The sequence below is a fragment of the Sinohyriopsis cumingii genome, chromosome 19 (genome assembly GCF_028554795.1).
Source record: "Sinohyriopsis cumingii isolate HCF-2022 chromosome 19, ASM2855479v2, whole genome shotgun sequence".
In the NCBI taxonomy this organism is placed as follows: Eukaryota; Metazoa; Mollusca; class Bivalvia; order Unionida; family Unionidae; genus Sinohyriopsis; species Sinohyriopsis cumingii.
Window position 1 is genome coordinate 57,887,792 of NC_142979.1, and position 27,404 is coordinate 57,915,195.

Below are 27,404 nucleotides of genomic sequence, written 5' to 3' on the forward strand. Positions count from 1 at the left end.
CAGAGTTAATGATTGCTAAATAAGCTGCACTGGTGATGTTTTACTAAAGACCTGATCTATTCTGACACTTAATCATTGAATGCATTGTGAAATGATTTGCCATTTTTTAAAAGTTGATACAAGACTTGGACTTCTTTTAACATCCACATTCAACTTTGAATGAAAGATGCAAGTAATGATAATTGATTAGCAATTTTGTTTTCATCATTTGACTGATTTTTTGCCATTTTTTCTATTATAATAAAATGCATAAAAAATATTAAAGCTGTACCATGTATGTTTTGTCAGATCATATAAGGATATATCCAAGCATTATTCAACCAGTTCCATAAGCAGTATTTTACACCAGTATTGGACAGAGATATATCATCCATTGGTCTACAGTCTAATGATTAAAATTCTTTTATTCTGCAGAGTGTCTCTCAGGAACACTACTACCCTGAATGTGAATTTCCTTGAAACTCAAAAACATTTTGGTTTCCAAGCACAAATGTATTGAGTAGATGAGGCAATTTTCAAACAGATGCTTATTTTGGAGTAGGAATGTACATTTTTTATCCTTTGTATAGCACATTCATGAACTGGTATGAACTTCTTTGTCTGAATGTTGCACATTACAAATTAATCTACACAGCAGCTCTTCTTTTTCATATTTGGCACTTTTTCTCCCCGATCATATTAACCTTGTTTTAGATCTTTTCCGAGATAAAAAATATTTATATTTCAATAGTTTTGACAGTAATATAACGGTACATAGATTAAATTCATACCTCTTAGTTTACTAATTAATTTGTATCAAAAAATATTGGGGAATTTTATTTTGTTGCTGTGTTTGTTTCAGATTTTGTAAAGCGTGAAGATGTCATTATCTGTCCCATCAAATGCAGGTGTGCCACACAGTACCCTGGCCAAATACAGAGAAAAATTTCTCAGCAGCCCCAAAAATCTGCTGGCCCAGAATGGATGTACCACACAGAATCTTTTGGACATGTGCAAAAGTCGCAACTCAATCCAGGCAATAAACCATACCTTTGATCTTAAGGTAGGTCTGTTTATGAAGTAGTGCTATTTCTTTATTTTATAACACACAGCACCAGTATAGGTGACCCATCTTGTAGGTTGTTTTAAAATTTTGGGAATAGGCTTGGGGGGGGGATTGTTGGCTTCCAAAATATAAAGAAGTGACTTTTCCCTCAAGGCAGAATAGGGGTTGTTACTGTATATTTACCCTAGACCTCTTCCAGATAAATGAATGATCTTGTATATAAGTAAGTATCATCTGTTCAATTCCTGATCTTTCCTTTCTGTATGGTAAACAACCATGCCTCATGAACTCTTTATCACAATTGTTTTCTCTGTGTGATATCTGTATTTGTTTGTCAATACTGAACTTTCCATTGTGTCCAGATCTGATCAATTCCTATGTTAATCTAAAGTGTCTTCAAAGATGAAGGCATGGTGGAGTTCTTGTGTTAGGTTAAATAGCATTTTTTGAGAGGCTGAACTGTAAACAAAGCAGCATACCATGGGTCACAGATTTCATTTCTAGGATTGCATGAAAACCAGTTTACTCACTGTGCAGAATATACACAGACAATTACACTACAATGCTCATATTCTAAAGAATGAAGTTTCCTTTAAATCAGTACAGAGAATGCACAAATCTAATGGTGCTATAAGAAGAGATTTTGTTGACACAGGCCTAGGGCTGGTGACTTACAACAAATCACAAGCCCTGACTGAAATTCCACAAGCGCAGACTCTATTTTTCATAAATTTCTCCTGTTTTAACATTATTTGTCACACAATGTTGCAGTTGCTACGTTTCAAATATAAACATACTATTGCAGTTGAAGGCAATGCAAGTGTTATTAATGTTCATCACTATACTCACTAGAGACAGGATTGTCCTGAGTTCAAACTTCTCTGCTGAAATTCTCTGTGCCAGTCGTGGTCAGAACCATGTCAAATATGTCAATATGTTGTTTGCAGTATATGCAAAGAATTCATTGCCTCTCACCCACTTTTTGTTAACATTTTTTAATTTTTCTATTTGTAAAAAAAACATTGCTGGCATATTTCACAAAGTACTACTCTGCTGGCCAGTTCTAAAATTTATTTTGGTTGGGCTATTGATAGCTAATTGCTTCCTAAATCGGCTTCAGAAATGAAATACACTTGAACACTATTTTGACAGTTGAAATGGTCATGCTTTTTGTTTTATATATGCAGTAAAATCCAACTTAAGAGAAACATTGCCTCTGTTCTCAAACTTGTCAAAAACCTATAATACATATCACTTAAACATTTTCGTTCAAAGACAGATACCAAAATACCTTTTGTTGTCCTACACACATCTGGCATCTCTTTGTTTTACCTATTGGCTTGTTCCAAATCCTGAGCATACCTATGCAAATTAGTACTGTGGGCTCACCCCCTGCAGTCTTCGAACACATCTCACTAGCTGTTGTCAGCCATTTAAGTAATATGTGAAATGTGGATTATAACCTGACCTCTTTGCCTTTTAATTATCAAAGTTTAAACAGCCCAGTGAATAGTTTTTCATCAGCTCCAATAATGACTGTTTACGTATGCTACAAGTATCATGCATATACTGATAGTGGTGATTTTTTCTTTTATTTTTGAAGATTACTGAAAATTGTTTTCTCAAACAGGGCTTTAGGTGTACAAATCGTGTTTTTAGCATGCCATGCCATGTTACAATTTGATTAAGATCAGATCTCCACTTCATGTAGGACAGTGGCAATTTGATTTTCATCAGATTGCACTATGTTATAGCAGGTGTGTAAACATGTGGAATACATTTCCGCATTTCATCAGTGTAATCAAAGTTTGCTCTGACAAATTTGATTATATTTTTTTACAAGCCCAATGGACTCATCTTTTACAATACAGGATGGGCTTGATCTAAAATGAAAGGGGCCCTGAGCATCAGGTTATCAAATTTTTTTTGAGTACTGATCTAAGCTGATGATCAGCTGAAAAAGAGGAAATAATACCCTGAAAATAGATTGGGACTACATTCTTGGGTACTTGACCTGGAAGTAATGATTGTGAGTCCTGTCAAGCCAACTTATTTATAGCCAATTTTAGTCAAGCTGTTTTATTTGCATGCCACACCTATTTAAACTTTACTCAAGAAAATGCTTTATGATTTTAATGGTAAACAAGGAATGTGACAACTGTAAGAAATTTTGTCTTGTTGGTGTTTTGCAAGGTGTGACTTTTGGACCTGATTGCTTTTGAGACCTGAAAATTAAATTTGCTATATCTTCCTTAATTGTAGAAATTTCTCAGTGTAGTAAGAAACTAATGCAATATAATATATATCTGAAAATACTTTTGCAATGGAACAAAATTTATAAGTGTAATAGAATTCTGATTAAAATGTAAATTTTACAAAATAATTTTTAAGGCAACTCAAATTTTCATAAAAATATAAAATATGAAAATATGATATAGATAAAACTCAGAAAAATTTCTCCTTGAAAATAAATTCTTGCTTAAAACCAGTGTTAAATGCAAATATGCAATGCTGGAAAATAGAGGGCATAATTCAGATAAGAGAATGAAAACAACACACACACACACATATACAGTTCATAGAAAGCAGTCCAAATATTACATAATAGCATATGGGACAATGCTATGTTTTGGAATTTGAGACATAATTATATATATATATATATATATATATATATATATATATATATATATATATATATATATATATATAAATAAATGCAATAAACTGACAATGAACAGTGCAAAACTCTTTTGATTCTTAATGAGTCTTTTTCAAAGGCAAATACTAAACATAAACAAGACAAACAAATAAAACAGAAAAACCATTGTGTTTGCAAAACTTTAAATGTCTGTTTCTACAGGAATTAAACCTTTGAATTTATTATGTTTCATCTAGTTTATTTCAACTTGTTGCTGATGCTAGAACATATTTTCCAGCATCTGCAACAAGTCGTAAATTGCGCTGTTTTCTGTCAGTTTATTGCATATATCTTAATCAATCCATGACAAACGTGATCCCTTGCTGGATCCAGTGCACTTGAAAGGACAGTTATTGGCCATATGATTTGTAATGTATCTATAAATATATATATATATATTGCATGTTATGCTTTGCTTCCACTTATCCTTGTTCAGCTCTCACTTCTTCTTGTTCTTTCCGAAAGGAGAAGTCATTTGTCCCTTAAATTTAAGTCGGGCTTGACCCCTGTACTTGATGAGACCTGAGAAGATCATGTTTTCCTTAATCCCAGTAAGAAGACAGTTAAAGCAGTGAAAATGTGTTAGATATGGACATTCTGAGGAGGAAGAACATTAAACATTCAGAAATATTACGCACTGGACATGTATTAAAGTGACTTCATTCCAAAAACATATAAAAATTTTAAAAATATTTTTGTCTGAGTATGTTTAGTCATTTCAAGCTCAATAACTAACAAGGTACACTAGCTATAAAGATTAGGGCGATGTGGTAACAGTGAGGTTTTATTATTTTTTTATAAACCATTACTACATACTATACAGGGAAGTTAAGTGACAAAGTAGATGTAATAAATTAAAAGATAAATAACATTTTTGGATATTTTCAAGTGCTTATAAGCAATTATGTACCTGACAGATCAGCTGTAGATTCAAGTAAATCCTGTGTCATGAACTAAATGTGAAGTTCTCATCCCCTCAAATTGTGAACAGGGATGGACATTTGCATGTGTGGAACATGTACCATGTACTTATTAAAATCAATTTTACCAAGTTAATTCAACATATCTGGTGTATATTTAAGTGTCAATTAACAGTTATTAAGTAGAATGGTTGATTGGAATTTTTATATGATCTTAGGCTACAATGCTGCACTGACACAAGTTAAATCATTACATACATAAGCTAATTCATGATGGAAAAAACATTTGGTGATATTTCAAGTGTGTACTGGCAAATATGTGCCTGACAGATCAACTATAGATACAGTTAGATCCAATATATTGTACTGAATGTGAAATTCTGATCTCAGACATTTGAAAAAATATGGACATTTACTTTTGTTGTTGTTGTAAGGTTTAACACCAATTTTCAGCACACGATAGGCTATACATGGCGGCCAGTATTAATGGTGGTGGAAGAACCCAGGAAAACCCTGGAAAGAACCACCGATCCACGAGAAGCTACTGGCAAGCTTTCTCACATACCTGCATTGGCTGAATCCTAGACTCGAACCCATTCAGACAGAGGTGAGATGACAATGATTCGTAACGGAGAGCACTTTAGACCACTCAGCCACTCGGGGCCCCTTTGCTTTTGTAATATGTGTAACCATATTATGATCAATTGTAAAAAATTTAATTCAGATAATCCATTTGAACATTTTAGGTGTAATTTTTAGAGTGTCAGTTAACAGTTATTATTTGCAATTAATAATGCATAAAGTAAGATAGTTCATTAGGATGGGATGTCATCTTATGCCACAGTGACACACTATGGCAATAACTTAACCAAAATAAACACAAAAAAGAATATATTTTGTGTTAGACTTACTTTATTATGCTGTTTTAGTACATCCAAGTTAATAGGGCCATGGTTAAGTACATTTGATCCCGTTGACCTATTTTTCTTGTCACATTTTTTATTATCTTACAGTTTAAAATGATTTTGCATGTAATCTGATTTGGCTTTGCCACAGACTTTTCATGTCTATCATCCCATGAAGCACCATGTAACTATAGTTATAGACAATTACTGAAAGCCATTCAAGCAGACAGATGTCATTTAATCCTAATACCATAAATTAACTGCTCGGACCCATGATAAAGCGCACATTATCAGCTAGAAAAAATTGTCTTCACGTGTTTTAAATAAAGGCCTGTGTCTGGCTTTTAAAGACATTTGCTCTTGCAGAATTTGAAAATTATCCACCATTTTGAAAATTGTTTAATATGGTGTGACAGTACATATATAATAATAATAATTATCAATAACTGCACAGAAATTATAAAGGTGAATATATTTGCCAAATTAAAATTTTAAAAGAAGTTTTAATATTTTTATTGTACTGGTCTGTTTTTTAATGTCAGTATACATCAGGTGGCACAATTTAATGTTTCTTTCTTGAGTTATAAACATGATGTTACAATTTAAAGTTTTAAAGCTAACAGACAGAACTCAGATCTGTTATTTTCCCTTATAGTACCTTCATTTGTTTGTCAGTACTGAAATTTTCAATATGTTCAAAATCCAAATAAATAAAATGTTAACCTAAAGTTATCTCCAAACATAAAGTTCTTGTCATAGATTAACCATCATATTTTTGAGCAGCTGAACTGTAAACAACGTGCCACGGGTCAAAGATTTCTGGCATGCATGAATGCCTTATAAACAATGTGCCATGGGTAAAGGATTTCTGGCATGCATGAATGCCATGTAAACAATGTGCCATGGGTCAAAGATTTCTGGCATGCATGAATGCCATATTACTCACTAAAGATTGTTGCAAGAATACACACAGACAGTCACACAATAATATTCATATTCTAAAAAAAAAACAGTTTCCTTTTAAATTAATACAGAGAATGCCTAGATCTAAGCCAAGGACCACCATCAGAGAAAAACATACTTTAACAATAGATTGAGACTAGATTTGTGGCTACTGACCTGGAAGTAATTACTTCGACTTGAGTCCTCATGGGACATGGCATGAGTAACATTCAGTCTTTTTCATCAAGCTAATGGAGGGCTTAAGCACAATACTTTGTTGTTTTTTTTAAGTCTAGTAGTTATTCAAAACATGATTGAAAAAATGTTTAGCGCAGAGCTGGAAATAAAAAATGTGTGATCGTTATTATAAACTATGCTGTTTAAAGGCCTGTCTGAATTGGGAGAGCTATTTTTCCGATTCGATCGAGCAAGGTCCTTTGTGTACGCTGATTAAGAGAAGAGTATAGAAACATTTGAAACATTACTTTATACAAATGCCAGACTGTCTTGTTGAGTCATTTTTCTGTCACTTGAATGTTCCTTTCTTGAATAGACTTGGTACAGAAAATAAGTACATGATAAAAACGAATACACATGATAAGAGGTGTATTGGTTTGTGACTTGGATACTTTCTTGTGCAGTTTCTTCAATAGCCTGTAATTAATATGCTGGAGATGACATATTTTTATTTACTGGTGGGTTACCATCAAATTTTTAATATGAATGACATGTATTGAGCAAGAATATAATGTTCTTAGGCCCATATTTGCATTCATTAAATGGTTTACTGGTAAAATTTGTATCTTTTTATAAAGTTAAATAAAACTGTACATGTATGGAGAAAATTTTGGATAATTTTATCTCATAATATTCACATGGATTATTTACCCTTAATTTTCATCTTTGTCATGAGAATGTACCCCTCATGGTGCCCATAGGGTGCGTAAAAATGACAGAAGAAAATCAAAATGACAAATCATTATGGCTGTTTTTAGACTGATTCCAGTGTATCCCATGATTACTGAACACAAGGTGCTTATTGCCAGAGAAGCATAAGACAATCAATTTCACTGGCTGAAAGAAATGTTTTCACTGATTTTCATTAGCTCGGGTACCAATTGAGAGCACATGGTTGAAGGTCTTTGATAGAGACTATATAGAAGAAATGACATATCTTAAGGAAATTACTGCTGCATTTACACTGTGTTTCCAAAGTAGTGCACAAGGAGCTAAAAATGTTGACTTAAATGTCCAAAATTAATTCTATAGGGAAATGTGTTCTTGAGTATGTGGAATTCAAAATGTATTATGAAAAGGAGAGGCTGATTATGATCAAAGATACCCAGGTCATGGATTTATTAATTCTGCCATAAATATTACCCTTTTCTCCTGCATTATATAATTAAAATGAGTCATTGCTGAGTCAGATTATACTACAGTTTGCTAGTTTTCATGTTGACTCAAACATGTTCTAATCATTGGACATGTTTATTTTAGTGGAAAAGGAAATTGTTCCTAAAGTGACTAATTAAAAGAATATAATGCTGGAGAATGCATATTTATTGCCAAAATTAAGAAATCTATATTGTATTCGGGTGCATGTGATAATGAAATGAATCTCCTGAATAAAAAAGAAACAGATAAGGATATATGTGACCCTGCTTTAAAAAAAATGATTCAACTTATTGACTTGGTCATGGATATTGTGCCAATTTTTCCATTTCTGGAATGAACACTGAATGAGAAATGTGTACATGCTTTGATTTCAGATACTTGCTAAAATAATCAGAACATCAGAATACTCTGGCATTTTGTAAACCATTACACTTCTTCCCACAAAATAATCCCCATCCCCCAACATAGTGTATATATGTCCAGATCCTATCATTTACAACAGCATAACTATATTGTCCATATTTAAATACTATATAACTGCATCTTTAACAAGCCTGACCAAATCTTCACAATTTTTCACCATTGCTTGCTCGTTAAAGTTGAGCTTTATATCCCCATGTTGATCGTTACACTCATTAGTTTGGCTAGATGACTTGAAATCAGCATGCTATAAACTCTGCATTGTAATTAAAACTGACAGGAGTATCTGCATTACTGGAGGAAATTTTATTCAGTAATAATCTGTATTTTTGGTGATAAACTTAATGAGTGAAATTAAGAAGTTTTAAATCTAAACTAAAAAATATAGAAACATGTATATCAAAATTAATTGGAATCTTGTTTTATCTGTTTTGTGCTTATTGGTGATTTCAATTTCCATTAAGTGTTTCTATGTCTCCCCAAAGAAAGGAGGTTGACGTATTGGTGTTGTAGGATCCATCCATCCATCTCTCCATCCATCCATCATACTTGCCATGTAAGCACTCATTTCATCTAAAATAATTTTAAACCAAACTGTATATTTTGATACCCTGAGTGGGTCCCATGACCTGATTCAGTTCTGGTCACAAATGAAGTTCTGGTCACGATGAGGTTCTGGTCACAATGAGGTTGATTTTAAATGTCACATAATTTTACTTTTGTTTACTGAAGGACATCAGCTTGTAAGCAAGATATCTTCAAGCTGGTTTGCCAGACTTGACCAGATTTATTATGCAGATGCCCTAGGGTGAGGGTGGGGTTCTGAGAGATCTGTATACAATTTTGTGACCTTGATTCAGTGTTTAAGGTTACAGGATAACACTTTTTATGCAGCTGGGATTTATGCATTGTGAATAAAAAAGATGACCTAATTGCCATGTAAGCAACATATCTCAAGAAAAACCAAACCAGACCTCTTTGGATATTTAGACCCTTTTAAAAGTTCCCAAGATCTTGTTAGCTTAGGTGACCAGCTTTTCAAGGTCACAGAACAATTTCAAATATATACTTTTTTGTTGTTATGTGTTTATTTTTTTTTTAGCATTCATTCATATTTTATCATCATCTTGGTGTAATTGTCATAAGAACCCAAGTTAGGTCAAGATTGGTTCAGTGATAACTAGAAATGTCTTTGTTCCATCTAGGCAATACATGTTAACCTTTGAATTAAAAAAATAAGGACTTTCCTTATTTCATTTGTAAAGATATTGAATTCATTCACCTCTCTCAATTTTCTTTTTATTCTGTGAAGTACCAGTGTCATAGAATAATGAGATGGAGTCAATCAGACATTTTTTTGCTATCAGTAAGAAATCCTTTCCAAGACTTGCATTTTTCTTATCTTTGTTTATTTTCATGAAGGAACTAAAGGCTAAATCTAGCTTACTTTGAGTCACTATTGCTTATCAAAGTTTTGATACATCAGTCTTATAATTGGTAAATCACTTATTCAGTCAGTTGGGATTATCACTATTTTCAGATTGAGAATGAAGGCAAACCCATCACAGACCAGAAATGTTCAGGCCGCTGCTGGATCTTTGCCTGCCTGAACATCATGCGCATACCCTTCATGAAGCAGTACAAGATGGAGGAGTTTGAATTCAGTCAGGCCTATCTATTTTACTGGGACAAGGTATGAATATAGATGCAGTCCTGCAAAATAGGAAGAGTGCTTTTGACTAGGTCTTTAACTGCTGGGATAACAATGTGATGCTTATGACTAGGCCTACAACTGTAGGATAATGGTATGATGCTTATGACTAGGTTTCAAATGTTAGGATAAATGTGATGGTTATGACTAGTTCTTCAACTGATAGGATAACAGGGTAATTCTTATGACTAGGTCTTCAGCTGATAGGATAACAGGGTAATGCTTATGACTAGATATTTAGGATAACAGGGTGATGCTTATGGCTAGGTCTTCAGCTGATAGGATAACAGTGTAATGCTTATGACTAGATATTTAGGATAACAGGGTGATGCTTATGGCTAGGTCTCAACTGATAGGATAACAGGGTGATGCTTATGACTAGGTCTTCAGCTGTTAGGATAATGGTATGATGCTTATGACTTTGTCTTCAATTGTTAGGATAAGTGTGATGCTTATGACTAGGTCTTCAGCTGATAGGATAACAGGGTGATGCTTATGACTAGGTCTTCAGTTGTTAGGATAATGGTATGATGCTTATGACTTTGTCTTCAACCGTTAGGATAAGTGTGATGCTTATGACTAGGTCTTCAGCTGATAGGATAACAGGGTGATGCTCATCTCTAGGTCTTCAACTGATAGGATAGCAAGGTGATTGCAGCTGATTTAGAAAAAATGTGCAGTTTTGAAATTTTAGAGAAAAGTAACATTTATCCCATTTATGACATAAAAGTTTGTAACCCATCTCAGCTTAGTTTATTCTACATGGATATTTATTGTATCAGTTATATTAATAATGTTACATATTGCTCAAATAGTTACAAAGTACTATTAAATAAGAATAAGTATGACAGTTAAATTTGGTTAGTATAATGTTTAAGTACACTATTAGAACTAATTTTATAGTTTGAATTCACATTTTTTGGCGAGGTTCCAACTGTTGTGGATGTATTAGTTGTTATAAACGATGAATTTGAAGACTCTGTCTTTTTTTGGAAATCAGTAGGGTCACTTCCCTACACCATTAATTTAAGACCTAATCTTTCCATGGAAAACAATAGGACCACTTCCTTAATCCTTGAATTTGAAGACCCAATCTTTCCATGGAAATTAATATGACCACTTCCCTAAACCATTAATTTTAAGACCCAATCTTTCCATGGAAAACAATAATACCACTCCCCTATTCCTTGAATCTGAAGACCCAATCTTTCTATGGAAAACAATAGGACCACTTCCTTAATCCTTGAATTTGAAGACCCAATCTTTTGATAAACAACAATATGAAAATTAACCAAATCATTAATTTAAATACCAAATTTTTCCATATAAAACAAGAGGACCACCTTCTCAAACCATGAATTAGAAGACTCCATCTTTAATTAGAAAACAATAGAACCACTTCCCCTGTCCAAGCATTTAATACCAAAGAAAATTGGTTCATTTTTGGTAAAACCTTCTGAATTGATATGGCCATTAAAAATATTTCTCAGTGTATTGTAATATTTTATTATCAAGTCCAAGTTTCATGTGCAGTATGCAAAGAATGACATTTTTACTGCAAATCCACACAAGTATTTAGATTTTCACAATTTGTTGACAAGTCTTCAACATTGCTTCCTTGCTCAGGATAATGCGCGATCATTAGTAATTTCTCATACAGGATAATTCATGATCATTAGTGATTTCTCATACTCAACATAAATATCTTAAGAGTTAGAAATTTTTGGTAATATCACACTGCCTTCATAAGTGATTAAGGTTGATCATGTGACCTATAATGGTCACATGATAGGATTGATTAAGAAAATGGAACTGTTGATTAATAACAAAGACACATATAAGAAATTAAGGAGAGACCTTACAACATCAATACAAAATAAACTGGTTAACATGTTAAAAGAATGGAAGAAAGACCAAACTATATCTGACACATTGCACCACTCCTCTCTCTACCCCACTGCTGAAAACATCTTGAAGCTATATGGGTTACCTGAAATTCACAAGGATGCGCTACTCCATCCCATAGTATTTAGTTTAGGCAGTGTACTATATGCTTTGGCTAAATATCTAATTCTGTCATAGAGTCTCTAGTGGGCAAAACGGAACACCATATCATCAGTAGTGTACACTTTGTCCAAAAGATTGGGGACTTAGAGGTGACATGTAGGAATCTGGTCTCTTATGATGTATCAGTGCTGTTTACCAGTTGTTCATATATCTGCAGTACATCCTAGCTAGAGTATAGGGACAACAGCTTATATTACAAACCATACAACTCTTTAAGACAACAACTTAACTTCTGAAGGGCAAAACAGAAAAATTGAAAAAATGTGTGATTAATCATTAAAATGTAGTGATTGTGAGAATGACTACATTAGCAAAATGTTGTGTTATAAACAAGGATTCAGGTTTGTCTTTGGGCATACATGAACACTGTAGCAATATGGGACATTCCATTGTTCCCACTCAGACCAAGGTCATCATATCTGAGGACCACACAGAAAAGAAGGTGGATGATGCGAATGAAATAAACAGTGGATGCCAACACTAAACAGAGATGAGGTGCTTGAATTACCACCCGTCTACACCAGTCTTCTTGTATCACATGACCATTATAAGTCACGTGATCAACATTAGTCACTGATGAAAGCAGTGTGATACTGAACTCTTAAGATATTTATGCTCTGACTTTGGGAAATTAACAATGATCAAAGGCTAAGCTGGTCACATTATTACTGCATAGACAGAATGCAGAGACATGCCAATTCGGTCATCTAGAATTTGCAAGCAAGGAGTTCCAGACATTTTCTTAATTTTCTCTTTCAGTATTCATGAACAGTTTTTGAAATTTGAATTTCATTTCAAGCTTTAAAACCTATACACAAATACATGGTATAACTTTTGACCAAACTGTATTGGTATAGTCAGCTGTGTGACTCTTGTGACTTGCAGTGATGTCCTTTCAAAGGATCCAGTTATTGGAAAACATGATGTGAGTCATGTACGTACATGCTTGTGTATATGCATAAAATGGAAAACATGATGTGAGTCATGTACATACATGCACGTGGAAAACATTATATGAGTCATGTACATACATGCATGTGTACATACAAAAGTGGAAAACATATGAGTCATGTACATACATGCATGTGTACATACATAGAGTAGAAAACACATCATATAATGCCTATTATAACAAAATGCAATAATTTTATTATTAATTATTTTCCGTTGTAGCTAATGGCAGCAAACTGACCCTATAGTCAATTGCAAATTCCTGGCAGTAAAGTGACCCTATAGTCAACTGTAAATCCCTGGGCAGTAAAGTGAGCCCATGGTCAAATGGAAATCCCTGGGCAGTAAAGTGACCTTATAGTTGAACGTAAATTCCTGGTAGTAAAGTGACCCTATAGTCAAACTTAAATGCCTGGTGGTAAAGTGACCCTATTGTCAAATGTAAATCCCTGGTAGTAAAGAGTGTGTGTGTATTTGTGATTTGGATTTTTAACTTAGCTTTAACAATTTTTCAGTCATATAGCTACGATGTCTGCAGTGTGACAGTTTATAGTGATGTCTAGCACTGAGGCATCATGCCGCAGACATGTAGCATGATGTCCCACCCAGTCACATTATCCTGACACCAGGCCAACCAGATCATTTTTGTAAGTCTTTGGTATGACTCGGCTGGGGATTGAACCCACGACCTCCTGTATCCGAGGTGTACGCTCTAACCACTGGGCCACCGGAGCGGTCCGTAGTAAAGTGACCCTTTGGTCAAATGTAAATCCCTGGTAGTAAAGTGACCCTATAGTCAAATATAAATCCCTGGTAGTAAAGTGACCCTGTAGTCAAATGTAAATCCCTGGTAGTAAAGTGACCCTATGGTCAAATGTAAATCCCTGGTAGTAAAGTGACTCTATAGTTAACTGTAAATACCTGGTAGTAAAGTGACCCTATAGTCAAATGTAAATCCCTGGTAGTAAAGTGGCCCTATAGTCAAATGTGAACCCTGGTAGTAAAGTGACCCTATAGTCAAATGTAAATCCCTGGTAGTAAAGTGACCCTATAGTCATACGTAAATTCCTGATAGTAAAGTGACCCTATAGTCAAACATAAATTCCTGGGATTAAAGTGACCCTGTAGTCAAATGTAAATCCCTGGTAGTAAAGTGACCCTATAGTCAAATGTAAATCCCTGGTAGTAAAGTGTCTCCATTATCCAGTGTAAATCTACAGGCATTATGTTAGTGGCCAGTAGTGTTTGCCTTGATATTTAATATGTATGCAAGGTGGAAGTTGATGGGTTTATTTTTTTGGATTAAAGATTTTTTACAAACCTAACAAGCTTTGGACCTTGGATTCTCTTTTCATCTGTCATGGTATACACAATGACATTTGCAACATTTAATAGAGATATGTCCCATTATCAACTTGGAGCAAGATTAACACTATTGTTTCTTGTGTAATGTTTTGATTTCACTTTGCAGATAGAGCGAGCCAACTACCTGCTGGACTGCTTCATAGATTGTGCAAGGAAAGGGGAGACATATGAAGGGCGATTGATTCATCACCTCCTGAAAAATCCATTAGAGGATGGTGGACAGTGGGATATGCTTGTAAATTTGATTGAGAAATATGGAGTTCTGCCCAAAGCCTGCTTCCCTGAATCCTGGTGTGCTGAAAATTCTAATAGACTGGGTCGTCTTCTGAATAACAGGGTAAAATGAAAAATATTTATGTGACATTAGTTTTTTTGTTGTTATGGATTGTGATGCATGACAGTAAAGGTAATGAAGATGATGATGATGTCAGCAAGGACATTAACAACAATGGTGATCAAGATGATGGTGATAAAAAGGAAAAGACACTTAATGGCTTCAACAAACCATAATCTGTTGTTCATTGTCTGTATATTGTTGTCTATTTTATTTATACTCCTCCTAAACTACTCAGTGGTTTGCCATGAAAATGTACACATCCATCCAATGGTCTAGTTTATCCTAAATGGAAATGATGCCACTTGTACATCCAGTATGGTTGCCACATTGGACATCTTTAAAATCTTATTATTGCTACTTCTCCTTAATGGATGGTCATATCAATATGAGATTTTTGCTAACAGATTTCGTATGCTATCCAGTTGATCCTAAATGAAAAATGATGCTGATCTTTGATTTATTATGGCCCACTCAGTGGCCATCTTGAAAATCTTTTTATTGCTATTCCTGAAGGGAAAGTCTTATTAGACCAGGTTTTTATCATAAGACTTCTTATTATGTCTTGTTGGTCCTAAGTTAAAATGTCAATTGGAAACATGGTATGGCTGACACAGTGGCCGTGTTGAAGATCTTGCTGTTGCTACTCCTTTTGCATGGATGGTTATATCAAAATGGGGTTGTCACTGAAAGACTTCTTATGTTCTCTGCTTGGTACTGATCTGATGTCCAGTATATCAACCTTGGCAGCCATCATGAAAATCTTGTTATTGCTACTTCTGAGCAGAAAGTCATATAAAGATGGGGTTTTCACCAGAAGATTCTTATGATGTTAAGTTTTCCAAATATAAAAAATAGCACACCTCCGACCTCCAGTATGGCCACCATGGATGTGAGCTTGAAAATCTTGTTGTGACTGCTCCTCCTAGATGGATGTTGAGCATTCTCTTATGATGTCTAGTTAGTACATGAATATATTTGTTATGACTGCCATGGCTCCTGTTTTGAAAATTTTGATATTCCTGCTGAATGGAAAGTCAAATAGACATGGGGTTTTCCTGAGGAGATTTCTCATGTCTATTTGGTTCAGAATGAATATTGTGCTGTTCTTTAATCCAGTATATCCACCATGGCAGCCATCTTGAAAGTCTTGTTATCACTGTGCCTTCTGAATGTGTGGTCATATTTGCACAAGGTTTTAGCCATAAGACTTGTCTGGTTCATCCAAAATGAAAATGGTACTGATCTTACATCCAGTGTGACCTTGTCCAAAATGAAAATGGAACTGATCTTGCAGCCAATGTGACCACCACAGCAACTAATTGGAAAATCTTTATTTCTAATAAGTATCTGAGATGGTTTCAGCACTTAGCAGTTATAAAAAGAATTAGTTGTATCGTGCATTCCAGGACATTATTTTTTCATCAGAAGGTCAGTCCCTTCTAGGGTCTCTTGTTTATGTTTACAGTGTTAGAATTAATTGTTAATTGGCACTATATAGCCAGTATTGTGCTGACATACTGTTAAACCCTATGCATACAGACAGGCAGACATAGTGTTCCAACTCTATGGTCTTAAACTAAGTAACAGAAAAAGCCAGAACCAACAAGATTAGTGATGTGTTTGTGTTTTATATTTAACATAGCTTTAATAGTTATAGTGATAAAGTCTTTGGTATGACTCTACCAGGGTTTGAGTCACAACCTCCCACATTTAAGGCAGATATTCTAACCACTTAGGCCACTGGAGCAGTCACCTAGTAAATTCAACAAATAAGTTATTTCCCCTAAATAAAAAATGAAAATTTAAAAGGAACTAACAGTATTGTGAATTAATTCCAAAATAGTCCAGAAAGTTCCTTCACAAGTCCATAAGTGTAGAGTATTCCCAATGAATAGCAGAGGTCTTCCAAATGAATTCCAGTATTGAATGTGCTGATGTGCCATCAGTCTTGAATTTGCTAATATACCAATAGTTTTGATGTATCACAATGATATAATCCAAAATGTCTTTGAATTCACAGTAATTCCAAAATAGTGATTTAGTCCTCAAGTATCAGTGAGCATTTTGTAACTCCAATGAATAATAAATAAATAACTTACTCTCAAATATTACCTGAACACCACTAAAAGACTGATTTTACTACAGATATTAAAAACGGAATGAATAATTCTGATGTAAACAACCTTAATATAAAAACCTAAGACACAATAAGAGGACCAGGATGAGGGTCAAAAATCAATTTTCAGAACACTGTAAGCTGTAAACAAAGTCAGGTCTTTTACAAAAATTTTAGTGGATCAACCTGGTAAACATCAGATTGATCAGAAATTGCAATGGGAAACCAATGTCCTAAACTCACTTCCATGTAAACATATTTGTGTACAAGTGATAACTATCTTAAAATATAATCTACAGTTATAGAAAAAAATTACCTATGTAATATGATGTTTACAAGATGACCCTTACAATCTATAATTGTAGACAAAAGTTAAACATATAGATATACATAATATATACATAAATTGCTTTTGAGTTTGCATGTGTTCATCTATCTATCCATTCTATTTGGGCTGTAACTGTTTTTAACAAATTTACTGAGATCAGACTTGATTAGTGAGAGCATTTTGGGTGAAAAAAAGCCAAACACCTGAACTGGATCACTCTGATCTACATTTATGAGTTTATAAAAAATGTCATAAAATTTATATTTGGGTTTTAATTCCAGTGCATTTGCATTTTTTCCATGAAAATTTCCTTGTATGTGCACTTATGGATGAAGCTGTTTTTTGATACATAACTGGTTGACTTTCCCAGGATATTCAATGTTGATTTTTTTAAAAATTCCACTTTCTGCCACAGAAATGGGAATTTTCTTCAGCTCCTGCTGACTAACAATTCTGTTAGTACATTATAATTCATCAACCTTTTTTTTTCATTTCCAGTTGAGGGAGTTTTGTATGCAGCTTTGTCAGCTGATAGAGAAAGGAACTGGGGAGGCTGAGATACAGAGTGAAAAGACTGTCATGATGGAGGAGGTATAAACAGATTTCAATCTAAAGATCATCTCTGTCTTGTAAATTCGATCATTGCTGGAAATTTTAAATCTGGAATCACCGTCTGACTGAATTATTTCCATGTTCCAGCTACTGTTTGAACTTTGCAGGCTGTATATGTTCAACATTCTTATATAATTAGTCACTCCATGGACCAGGAGCTAATAAATTCATCAGGTCTGAGGTCTGGGACCCATTGCAGCTTTGGATCCAGTTACTTTTTCCCCCTCCAAAAGTAAAGTTGTCCCAATTCAGTGATAACATGTATATTGAACCATTTAGATAAATATGTGGGAACAAATGAGTAATGAAATACATCTTGTGGGATTTAATGGGCAAATATAACCACTATGACCAAGTACTGCATTGGATATGTATTGTATTATAATACATTGCATGGTGTGACTTAATGAAATAATGGGACCAATAGGACTCAACATTTTTTATATTCAAAAGTCCAGGACAAAGTAATCAAGAAAAAAAATCATCCTCTGATTGGTTTATTATAAAACAAACCTTTTCCAAAAACTTTGTTCTCTGAAAGTTTTCAGTCTGGAGTACATTTTCAAAGTTTTACCATGGTTCTGTTTGAAGGCATGCATCTTGACATGCTTTCGGTCCATCTTTATCTAATTTCATCTGCTGGCCATTCTTAATGGCCATAAGTGAGCATGTTTAAATTAAAAATCATGAGGTAATGGTACTTGAAATTATAAGATTTGAAAATGGCTTTTGACAGAAAGATCACATGTCTGAAACAAGCTTCAATCAGTCAGATTGTTAAACAAAATAAGACTAATTTTTTATTAAATTGAAGATTTTACAACTATACATATTTATCAACGATGTTGTTTTGCCTGTTACACATTTCAGAATGCAAAACAACAAGGTCAAATGGTGTCATAAAAAATGAATATCTGTTTAAAGTATTATGAATTGGCTTTATTTTATGTAAAGGTATTAGATGTCATCAAGAGTTTCCTTCATTTTCTTTGATTGCATGGGTCCCCTCTGAAATTAGAATTAGTTTGTGAAACATGTTACATGATCCTAACAAAATCTGGATCTTTTAATAATCTTAACATTTGTTGATTCCACCCAGTTTGTCCACTTCTGGTTGGTCTAATAAGTCTTTGTAACTGCACAAAGAATTTGAAATTGTTTCATGTAGTAACAAATTAATTTTGTCAAAATATGCTCCTTTTGAAAGTGGGATGGGTAAACTTCTGAACATAGACCAGTTTGACTTCATGCAGGTGTGTGCACAAAATTAAAATCCATGACTGCATTTGGAATTGACCTTCATTAAGGACATCCCACTTATGAAATGGTGATGCAACCTAGATAATACCTAGGTTGTGTTAGAGGCAAATGCTTTCTTTTCCTTCATGTGGGTCGCCAGTCACTGGTCACTGGACTGGGTACTAGGTACTGACCACCAAGACTAATCACTGGGCAGATGATTGGTCACAGACATCAATGTTTCCTGACAGGGACCAGGGAGCAAACTGGTTCTTCTTTGGAAATAGACCAGGATAGATTTCTTTCTTATTGGGAAAAAATATAACTCCAGTGTGAATATACACATAATTAATGCTCCATGTAGGAATACTATAATGGATTCTCCCAACAGAACACGTTTATGTTTTTCACAGTTAACAGTACTGACATTTTAATATGCTTCTTTTGTAGAATTTCATTGTTATTAAAATCAAATAGAATTGTAGCAAATATATAAGGACTATTACGGCAATGCTAATTCTGTAGAAGCATCATTCTCAAACATGTGGAACAAAATATACTAAAAATAGTTTTTAGCACATTTTTTCAATTTATTCTTAAACTATCAAGGAACATTTTTATTTCAGTTCATTATATTATATTCTTCATAGTAAAACATGAAGTTGTAATTGGTCTTCATTAACATTAACAATGACAGTCAGACTGCATCTGCCTTAACACTACACAAGGCTGGTATTTATACCACGAGTCCATTGGTCTTATGCAATGGTCAGGGCTTATCACAAGGAAGACACTTGCTTATCATAAGGGAAATACCTGAATGGTTCAAATGATAATAAATATTTTAGTACTGCTGAAAGGTACAATGGTAGGCAGATTGTGATTCACACCTGCACTTGCAATTTGTCTGTGGAATTACACTATTGATATATACTTTTTGTGAAGATATTCACAAAGGGATGCAACAATGTATCTCAGAGAATGGATATACTACACTAAAAGGGCATAAAAGAGCTAAAATATATTGAAAAAGACCAGTATGGACTAATGTCAACAATGGGAGACAAACTTGTATGAAGAATGTGATATTACACTACTTAACTGTTTCTTTATGGTACTTATCAACTCAACAAGCCTTACATATCTTTATATTTAATTTGTATCCCCAGATTGTTATTCCAGACGAGACCATTTTTCAGAGGCCTGATCAGGCCCAGTAAGAGAGGGTAATTGGCTTTGCATCTGGGGCTCAATGATGGGTGTAGTAGACAGGTAATAAGCCTTGTGATTCTATTCCCATATCTTCATGGTTTCAAGAAAGGGTGAAATTTCACCTTATCATAGATCTTTTCCCAAGAAACAAATTTATTTCATGAAGATCACTTGGTTTGGTGATGGAGATACCACCTTCAGTCAGAAAAGCCCTAGTGGTGAACAGCAATTTCCATAGCTTCATAATGCTTATTTTCATGTCCTACAGAAAATTCATGTGATTCTATTTCAGCAGTGAGGTCTTTTAGTTTGGGCTTTCTCTTTAGCCTCACTTCCTTGCCAAGAGTCCGTACCAAGGTCATGGCAGTACTTCAATGACTGGTTGATGCACAGTGCTTTTAGATGTGTCTTACTAAGCATTGTGCCTAGTCCAGTTATCACTAGGCACCATTCAGTTTCTGTTATGTGAACTACATACAGCTTGCATTTTGTATGGTCAGTTATCACCGTGCACCATTCAGTTTCACACTCCTCATTGTGAACCCTTGAACAACTCTGCTTGTACTGATTCAGTTTTTTCAGGGGCATTCACTTCGTTACTGTTTAAAAAAATTTAACAAGAAAAATTAGTGTCATAATAGCATATCTTTTTGAGCATTGTTGACACGATTACCAATGTTAACTTTTGTACACAGTCCAGTTATTGATTGACCCCATTCAGTTCCCACTGAATAAACTTTATTCAGTGGTTCTATGCACTTACTCCTGACCATCAGTAAGATGGCAGTCATGTTGTGAGCCCACTGTTTGTGCCACAGTGACTTTAGTTTTTGTCGGCTTACTGACAGAATAATACTGATGACAGTGCCCCAGGCCAAACAGTAAATTTATAATTTGTTTATGTTGAATACAGTCTTACAGCTGTCTATTTATTGTGCATAAACACTTGTACATTTTACCTTCTTTTTTTTGGTTGCCTGTTCTGTGAAAGGTTAAGGATGAAACTTATGTATCACTTTTTCCAGTGATTACAGTATTGATGTCAGAAACAATATTAAGGTAGCTAGCTGAAGTTATATGTGGAAGATTTTAAGTCATATCTTCTACATCAGTTGCTGTATTTAACATAAACGTTATAAAATATTATGATATGGCTAAAGTTTGTTTTCTGGTGTTAGGAGTTCCTATTTTGTCTGTACAATCACAGAGCAATATCATCACAATGCCTAGACATATTAAACTGCATAACACTTATTGCAAGTTATTTATCACACGTGTTTGATTACACATAAGATGCCTACTATTCTCTTATATACAGTTTGCTTTCAGAATTGAAAATCCTTCCTTAGGATAATGCTTGAGGGAAGCACCTCCATGTATACAGAACTCTTGGAGAAATAACTTGACTTACTTTGCAGATTTACAGAATCATGAACATTGTCTTGGGAACCCCACCAGAGAAGTTCACATTTGAGTACACAGATACTGACAAGAAATACCAAAGTTTCAAAGACCTTTCTCCACTGCAGTTCTACAAAGACTACATCAAGGGAGTTGCCTTTAATATAGAAGAATATGTAAGTTATATTTTTCATTGTATCTTATTATTGTATCTTGTAGAGCAAATGTGATGGTTTCCCATATTTCATGCATGAAACCTTTGTCATCATATGTTTGTGTAGCAAATGTTTATTATCACTATGCCTCCTAGTTAAAATGTTATTGCCATGTTGACCAACTTGAAAATCTTGGTACATTTGACCCCACTATTACACGCTCCGTAATAACATGAATTCGGATATAACACAGTCATGGCATGGCTTCCAAAATTTCAAATGCATGTATTTTTCTTGTACACAAAAAAAAAATCTTCATAAAAGTACAAAAAATAACATGTAAAAAGTTTACTCATTTTGAGGAGGAGGTTTTATTTGAATCCTAATATAAAACAATTGAGTTGTGGTTACTGAAATTATGTATGCTTGTATTTTTCTTGCACAGGAACAGGGTTGACCAGACAATGCATAATTTATTTATTTTTTGTGCCCAGAAAATATGTTTTGCTGAAACTTAAAAAAACTGATTTCCTTTGAAGCACAGATTGTTTGGTATAAATACTAAGCAAATGAAAAAAAATTCAGTCCCAATCAATGTTCTACAATAATTTGATGTTGCCACCAGAATAACAAACAGGCATGTTTGGTCCTCCATATATGTTCTTTAGCGATGACTTCAATAACTCATGCTCCTTTCATCAAAGCAAGCTGACTACAGTCTTCAATTAAAATAAAGTACCTTTCATCAAAGGAAGTCAGCACCTAACACAAGTAAATACCATTGAATCAGATGGATTGTTGCATTTTCCAAAGTGTGTGGAAGATGTTTATTTTGCCTTACAAGTTTTCTTTTTACAGAAAAACATTCATGCTTGTGATCAGCGGCATAAAACAAATTAAATTTCCAAACTTTTGAAACCATAAACATCTGGCTGTCAACTTCATTTTTAATTTATTCGCATGTTTTCCTTTCCCTAGGAATAGCCACATCCCTTGGGTGGCCTCGTCAAGATGATAGCTGTCTTCACCTGGCCAAAATCACTAATGCCAACAATATCATAGTGAATTGTTTAGTGACACTTACTTGTTGACAACGGCATGTAGATAAAATGTTGACTACCATTCTTTATATATACCTTATTTGTGTTTTCTAATGGATGTGACTGATTGATAAATTTTATAACATGTCATCTTTACTTGAATTCATTAATTTTTCATACACATGTACAATACTTACTGCATTATGGACTATGCTACACAGATTTAAGTTGTCAATATACAAGTCTATTACAGGATAGTTTTGTGTTCATTTAATCAATATTTTGCATCTGCTTTTATTACTCACCCATTTGTTTTTGGTACATGCATAATTTCCTTCAGCTAACTGGCCTGGTTGCTTATAACTGGGTTTGTCTATAACACTGTCAGGTTCTGTGGACCCTAACTACCATGTTATAGCAGGTCACACTGTATTACTACTCCTACAGAATGGACAAACAAAATTTTGCTGATCTCACTGCCATCACAGCTGGCTTGTTGGCAATCTTAAAAATCTTATTGCTCTCTTTACTCTTTACTGAACATCAAAATGGCGTTTAATGAAATCATTTCTTGTAACGTATAAATGGCATAGATCTGACCACAAACATTACCATGAAAAGTTTGTTTTCACTTCACCATTTCTGGGTTCCAGCATAGCTGATAATGTGGTAATCTTGAAAATCTTTTTATCTCTTAGATCTTTGGAAGGGGTGGTTGTATCAACTTCCTTGAAATTTTCAATTAAACATTTCATACAAAATGTAGTTGATCATGCATGAAAGCAGTGCTAACTTGATGTTGAATTTGGCTGCCACAGTGGCCATCTTGATTACTGTCTTATCCTTACATCTCCTGAATGGATAGTCATATCAACACATACTTTTACAGGACAGTCTGTGATATGGCCTCATTAATTTGTAATGGCACGTGAACACTGCAAATCATAAATAGGAAAAGATCTTTCTATATATCAGCACTATTGTGTATGTGCCCTTGAGATTCAAGTCAAAGATCACTTCTTAGACTTTCTATTCATTAGTGAATTAATGAATGCAGTGGCATACAAATACAAATAGATTTTGTTCACATCTCATATTAAATTGCATTTCTACAAATAAATTGAGTCAGAACTCTTACATTGACTTGAAGGTGGAGAATTTATTTTTTATTTAATATGTAATGGCTTTGAGGGCATGATAAGATAAACAAGTCAGTGTCTTTTCTCAAACTTAACATTTATGTGGGAAGTTCCCTCCATTTCAACACAATGGGGTATTATCTAATTGCATGTTTTCAGTACGGAAAAGTTAGTTGATAATTACTGTACCATAATTAGTTTATGTAATTCATAAAGAGTAAGTTAACAATCAGTTTATATATAATACAATTGTAATTATTTACTGCTAGATATGTATTATTTCCTGCAAAATAAGGCAAAATTAACTCTTTTCAAAGTTCATGTGCTTGACATTTTTCTCTTTTGTATGTAGAATGAACAAAATAAAGATAATAAACTTATTTTACTTGGAATAATTTGAAAAGGATTATTCCTGTAGTCATACACACTTAGTATCATAGTCATTAGACTCTGGAAAATAAAGAAAATTATCAAGTTGAAAAAAACAGGCAAAGAAAAATATTTCAGGACATCCAAATTTTTCCAAAGTTACTTGTCTTGGAAAAGTGGCTGTGAAATTTTTTGTCTACAGCCCTGACATAAAACACCTTTTTTGGGTACAGACATTTGATTCATCACGGACTGTGATGTAAATGTTTTGCAAAATTTCTATACATTCTTGGTTAGATTGACAAAGTACCCTTAAATCATAAGCACAGTCTGTCCATGAGTAAAAGCTTTCAAGCACATTAAAATAACATGCTGAGTGGCTTCTATTAGAGAAGTACCTTGTAATTGTCCACTATCAAACTTTGGCCCAGAAAAATCTTAATTTGATGTTCAGGAGTATGGTGTGGCAGCAGCAATAAAATGTAAATGATATTAGTTTTAATAACAGTAATATGTTTGCCTGCTATTATTGCATTGCTTTATCTGTCTTATCCAGGGACATTATTTCCTTCTAATTTCTCATTAGTATTTGGAGATCTAAAATAAAAAAAATAAAAAAATCATTGCAGTCTACTTCCAACAATCAATTAACCTTTTTTTTATTATTTATATACGTTTCTCTTGGATAGTCAGCACTTAATCCGTTATGTCATCTTTTGGAATTTTTACTGATAGTCGTGTCCTTTTTTATGTTGTATTTGTTATTCTCAGTCATTTTTCTTCGTGAGAGTGAAGACAGGATCAACACTTGATTTATATTGATGCAGATGAATTCCTTGAAGAGTTCCTTACACAGCCTTCCCCATATCTATGACTAAAACCTTTGGGAATTATCTTGGGGTACAATTTTCTTCAGTTTGGAAATGCTTTCTGGGGATCAATCCAAGCCAGATTGTTGTTGCTTCTTTGCAAAATGATGGAATGGGAATTGACTCAGAAATTATCCAAAGGCCAGGACAGTAGAAGGAGTGGCCTGACTTTGCCGTTATATTTTAGAACATGGTCTCAGACAATAGCTGTATCAGAATAATCCCTCAGGTTCTTCACAGAGTCAGAACTTCCAAGTTATGACTTGTCCTGATAGCTCTTCTATGTCAGCAGTATTAATGTTTAGCAATCTCCTCAACTTGTTGGTTGATGATCACAAGTACTATTGAGGAGGGACCTACTTTTGCAGCACAAAGGATCTATTATTGTACACAGCACTCCTCAAATCCATACCTTCATGCCTGACTGATATCAAACGACTTACTGCCAAGCCCATCCTTTTTTAGTATGGTTCCCAAATACATCACTTGGCTTAGAAAGCAATCATCTTCCAAGGTTTACGATGCCAAGCGGAGAAGGAAATTTGTTGATTTTCTCTGCCCCCACATTTAAATGCAGTTGCAGATTCATTCTTCTTGTCTTTGAAGACAAAGTTTATGGTATTAGTCATGCCAGCTATAAAACGCTAAAAAAACAGAAAATTTTTTCAAACTATTACGATTGCACTCTGTGACCTACTCAAAACAGCATGGCTTCCTATGGGTTTTGAACCACTGGTCGAGAGAAATGGTAAGTTGACAACTGATCCTAGGTCATCAGCATTTCACAGTGATGGCATTGCAATCAGCTTATGTAATACTGATGTTGCAATGTAGTTTTAGGGGGGCGAGTAAATCTAATTTTAATTAGACAATACTTACCTGCCATTATTACTCATTTCTCTCCTCCTACCCTGCTCTAATGACCTTCAGGTCTCATTCCAAGTCAGAGAAGGATGATATTCCTTTTGTTGGAACTGAGTTGAGGTATCAGACTGGGTTCATTTTATTTTTTATTCTAGGCCTCCAGTTACTAAATGGAGGAGGGAATATAAATGTAGTCATAGCTGGTAAGTATTACATAATTAAAATTAGTTTAATCCTCTTCCCCATAACCAACTTTTCACTGTTGGCTTCTGCTAAAAACATAGCAATGAAAACTATTTTCAGACATTCTGAGAACATCATTCACATAAATAGGTTTTTTAATATTCCACCACATATAGGCTGGTTCTATAGTTCATTGTAATAAGTAATTGTATGTGACCTTAACTTTGATGTGACTACTATTATTGTATTCATCATTTGAATGAAGTTATGATGGTGATTGGTACATGTACACATTACAAACTTCAGTTCCCTTTTCAATCATCATATTTTCTTTTCCCAAGATCTGTGTAGTGAATGACCCACGGCCTCAGAATTCATACAACAAACTCTACACCGTGGAATACCTAGGGAATATGAGTGGTGGGCGCAAGGTCCTATATATAAACCAACCCATTGATGTGCTGAAACAGCTGACCATCAAATGTATTTCAGAGAACAAGGTACAGAATAGCTTCCAGTATTTTAACATTAATTGTCTGACTTCATAATGTCTTTGTCACAAACATAATTATATCCAGTTTTTGAGTTGCTACAATAATTCTAGCATCCTAACTCTGTACAGAATCTTGGATTGGAAATGGGTTTTGTTTATTCTGTTGAAGAATTACAGTTAGTTGGGTTTTTAAAAATTTTGTTTCATAGCAGCAATGAAATCCATGAAAATTTGTATCCCATTTAACTTTTGATTTCACAGTATTCACTGTTGGACAAGAGTGCTGGGGGGAACAGTTGATAGCAGTAATAAAGCTCTGGTCCATGAATAAAGGCATGCCACTGGCTTGATAACTGAATCTGTAGCTGTGTGACATTTCTATTGTTGGAGCAGCATTACCACCCTTGCTCTTGAATATTTTACCTTTGCTGATCTTTTCTGGCAAATTGCCTCTTTTCATGAAAGTAATTTGACTTTATACACAAACTTTTACATTACATAAGAGTTTAACGTTGTTTTTTCTGAGTTTATAGTGGTATAAACTGTCAGTTGCTGACTCACACAGCAAATAGCACCTGAAGGGCGTTATGTAAGCTGTGTGAGTTGGGAACTGACAGTTTATACC

General features: G+C 34.2%; 1 protein-coding gene across 2 annotated transcripts in view; it reads left to right on the plus strand.

Annotated features, from left to right (window-relative positions):
* Window positions 1–27,404, plus strand: part of LOC149775764 (bleomycin hydrolase-like) — a 47,679-nt gene that overhangs the window by 1,899 nt on the left and 18,376 nt on the right. For both annotated transcript variants that reach the window (XM_089944223.1, XM_089944222.1), the window contains exons 2-7: window positions 842–1,042; window positions 9,869–10,021; window positions 14,529–14,759; window positions 17,702–17,794; window positions 21,685–21,843; window positions 26,628–26,786. In XM_089944223.1, coding sequence (XP_089800349.1) covers window positions 860–1,042; window positions 9,869–10,021; window positions 14,529–14,759; window positions 17,702–17,794; window positions 21,685–21,843; window positions 26,628–26,786 — 978 coding nt within the window. In that variant the 5' untranslated portion in view covers window positions 842–859. The remainder of the gene's footprint in view (window positions 1–841; window positions 1,043–9,868; window positions 10,022–14,528; window positions 14,760–17,701; window positions 17,795–21,684; window positions 21,844–26,627; window positions 26,787–27,404) is intronic.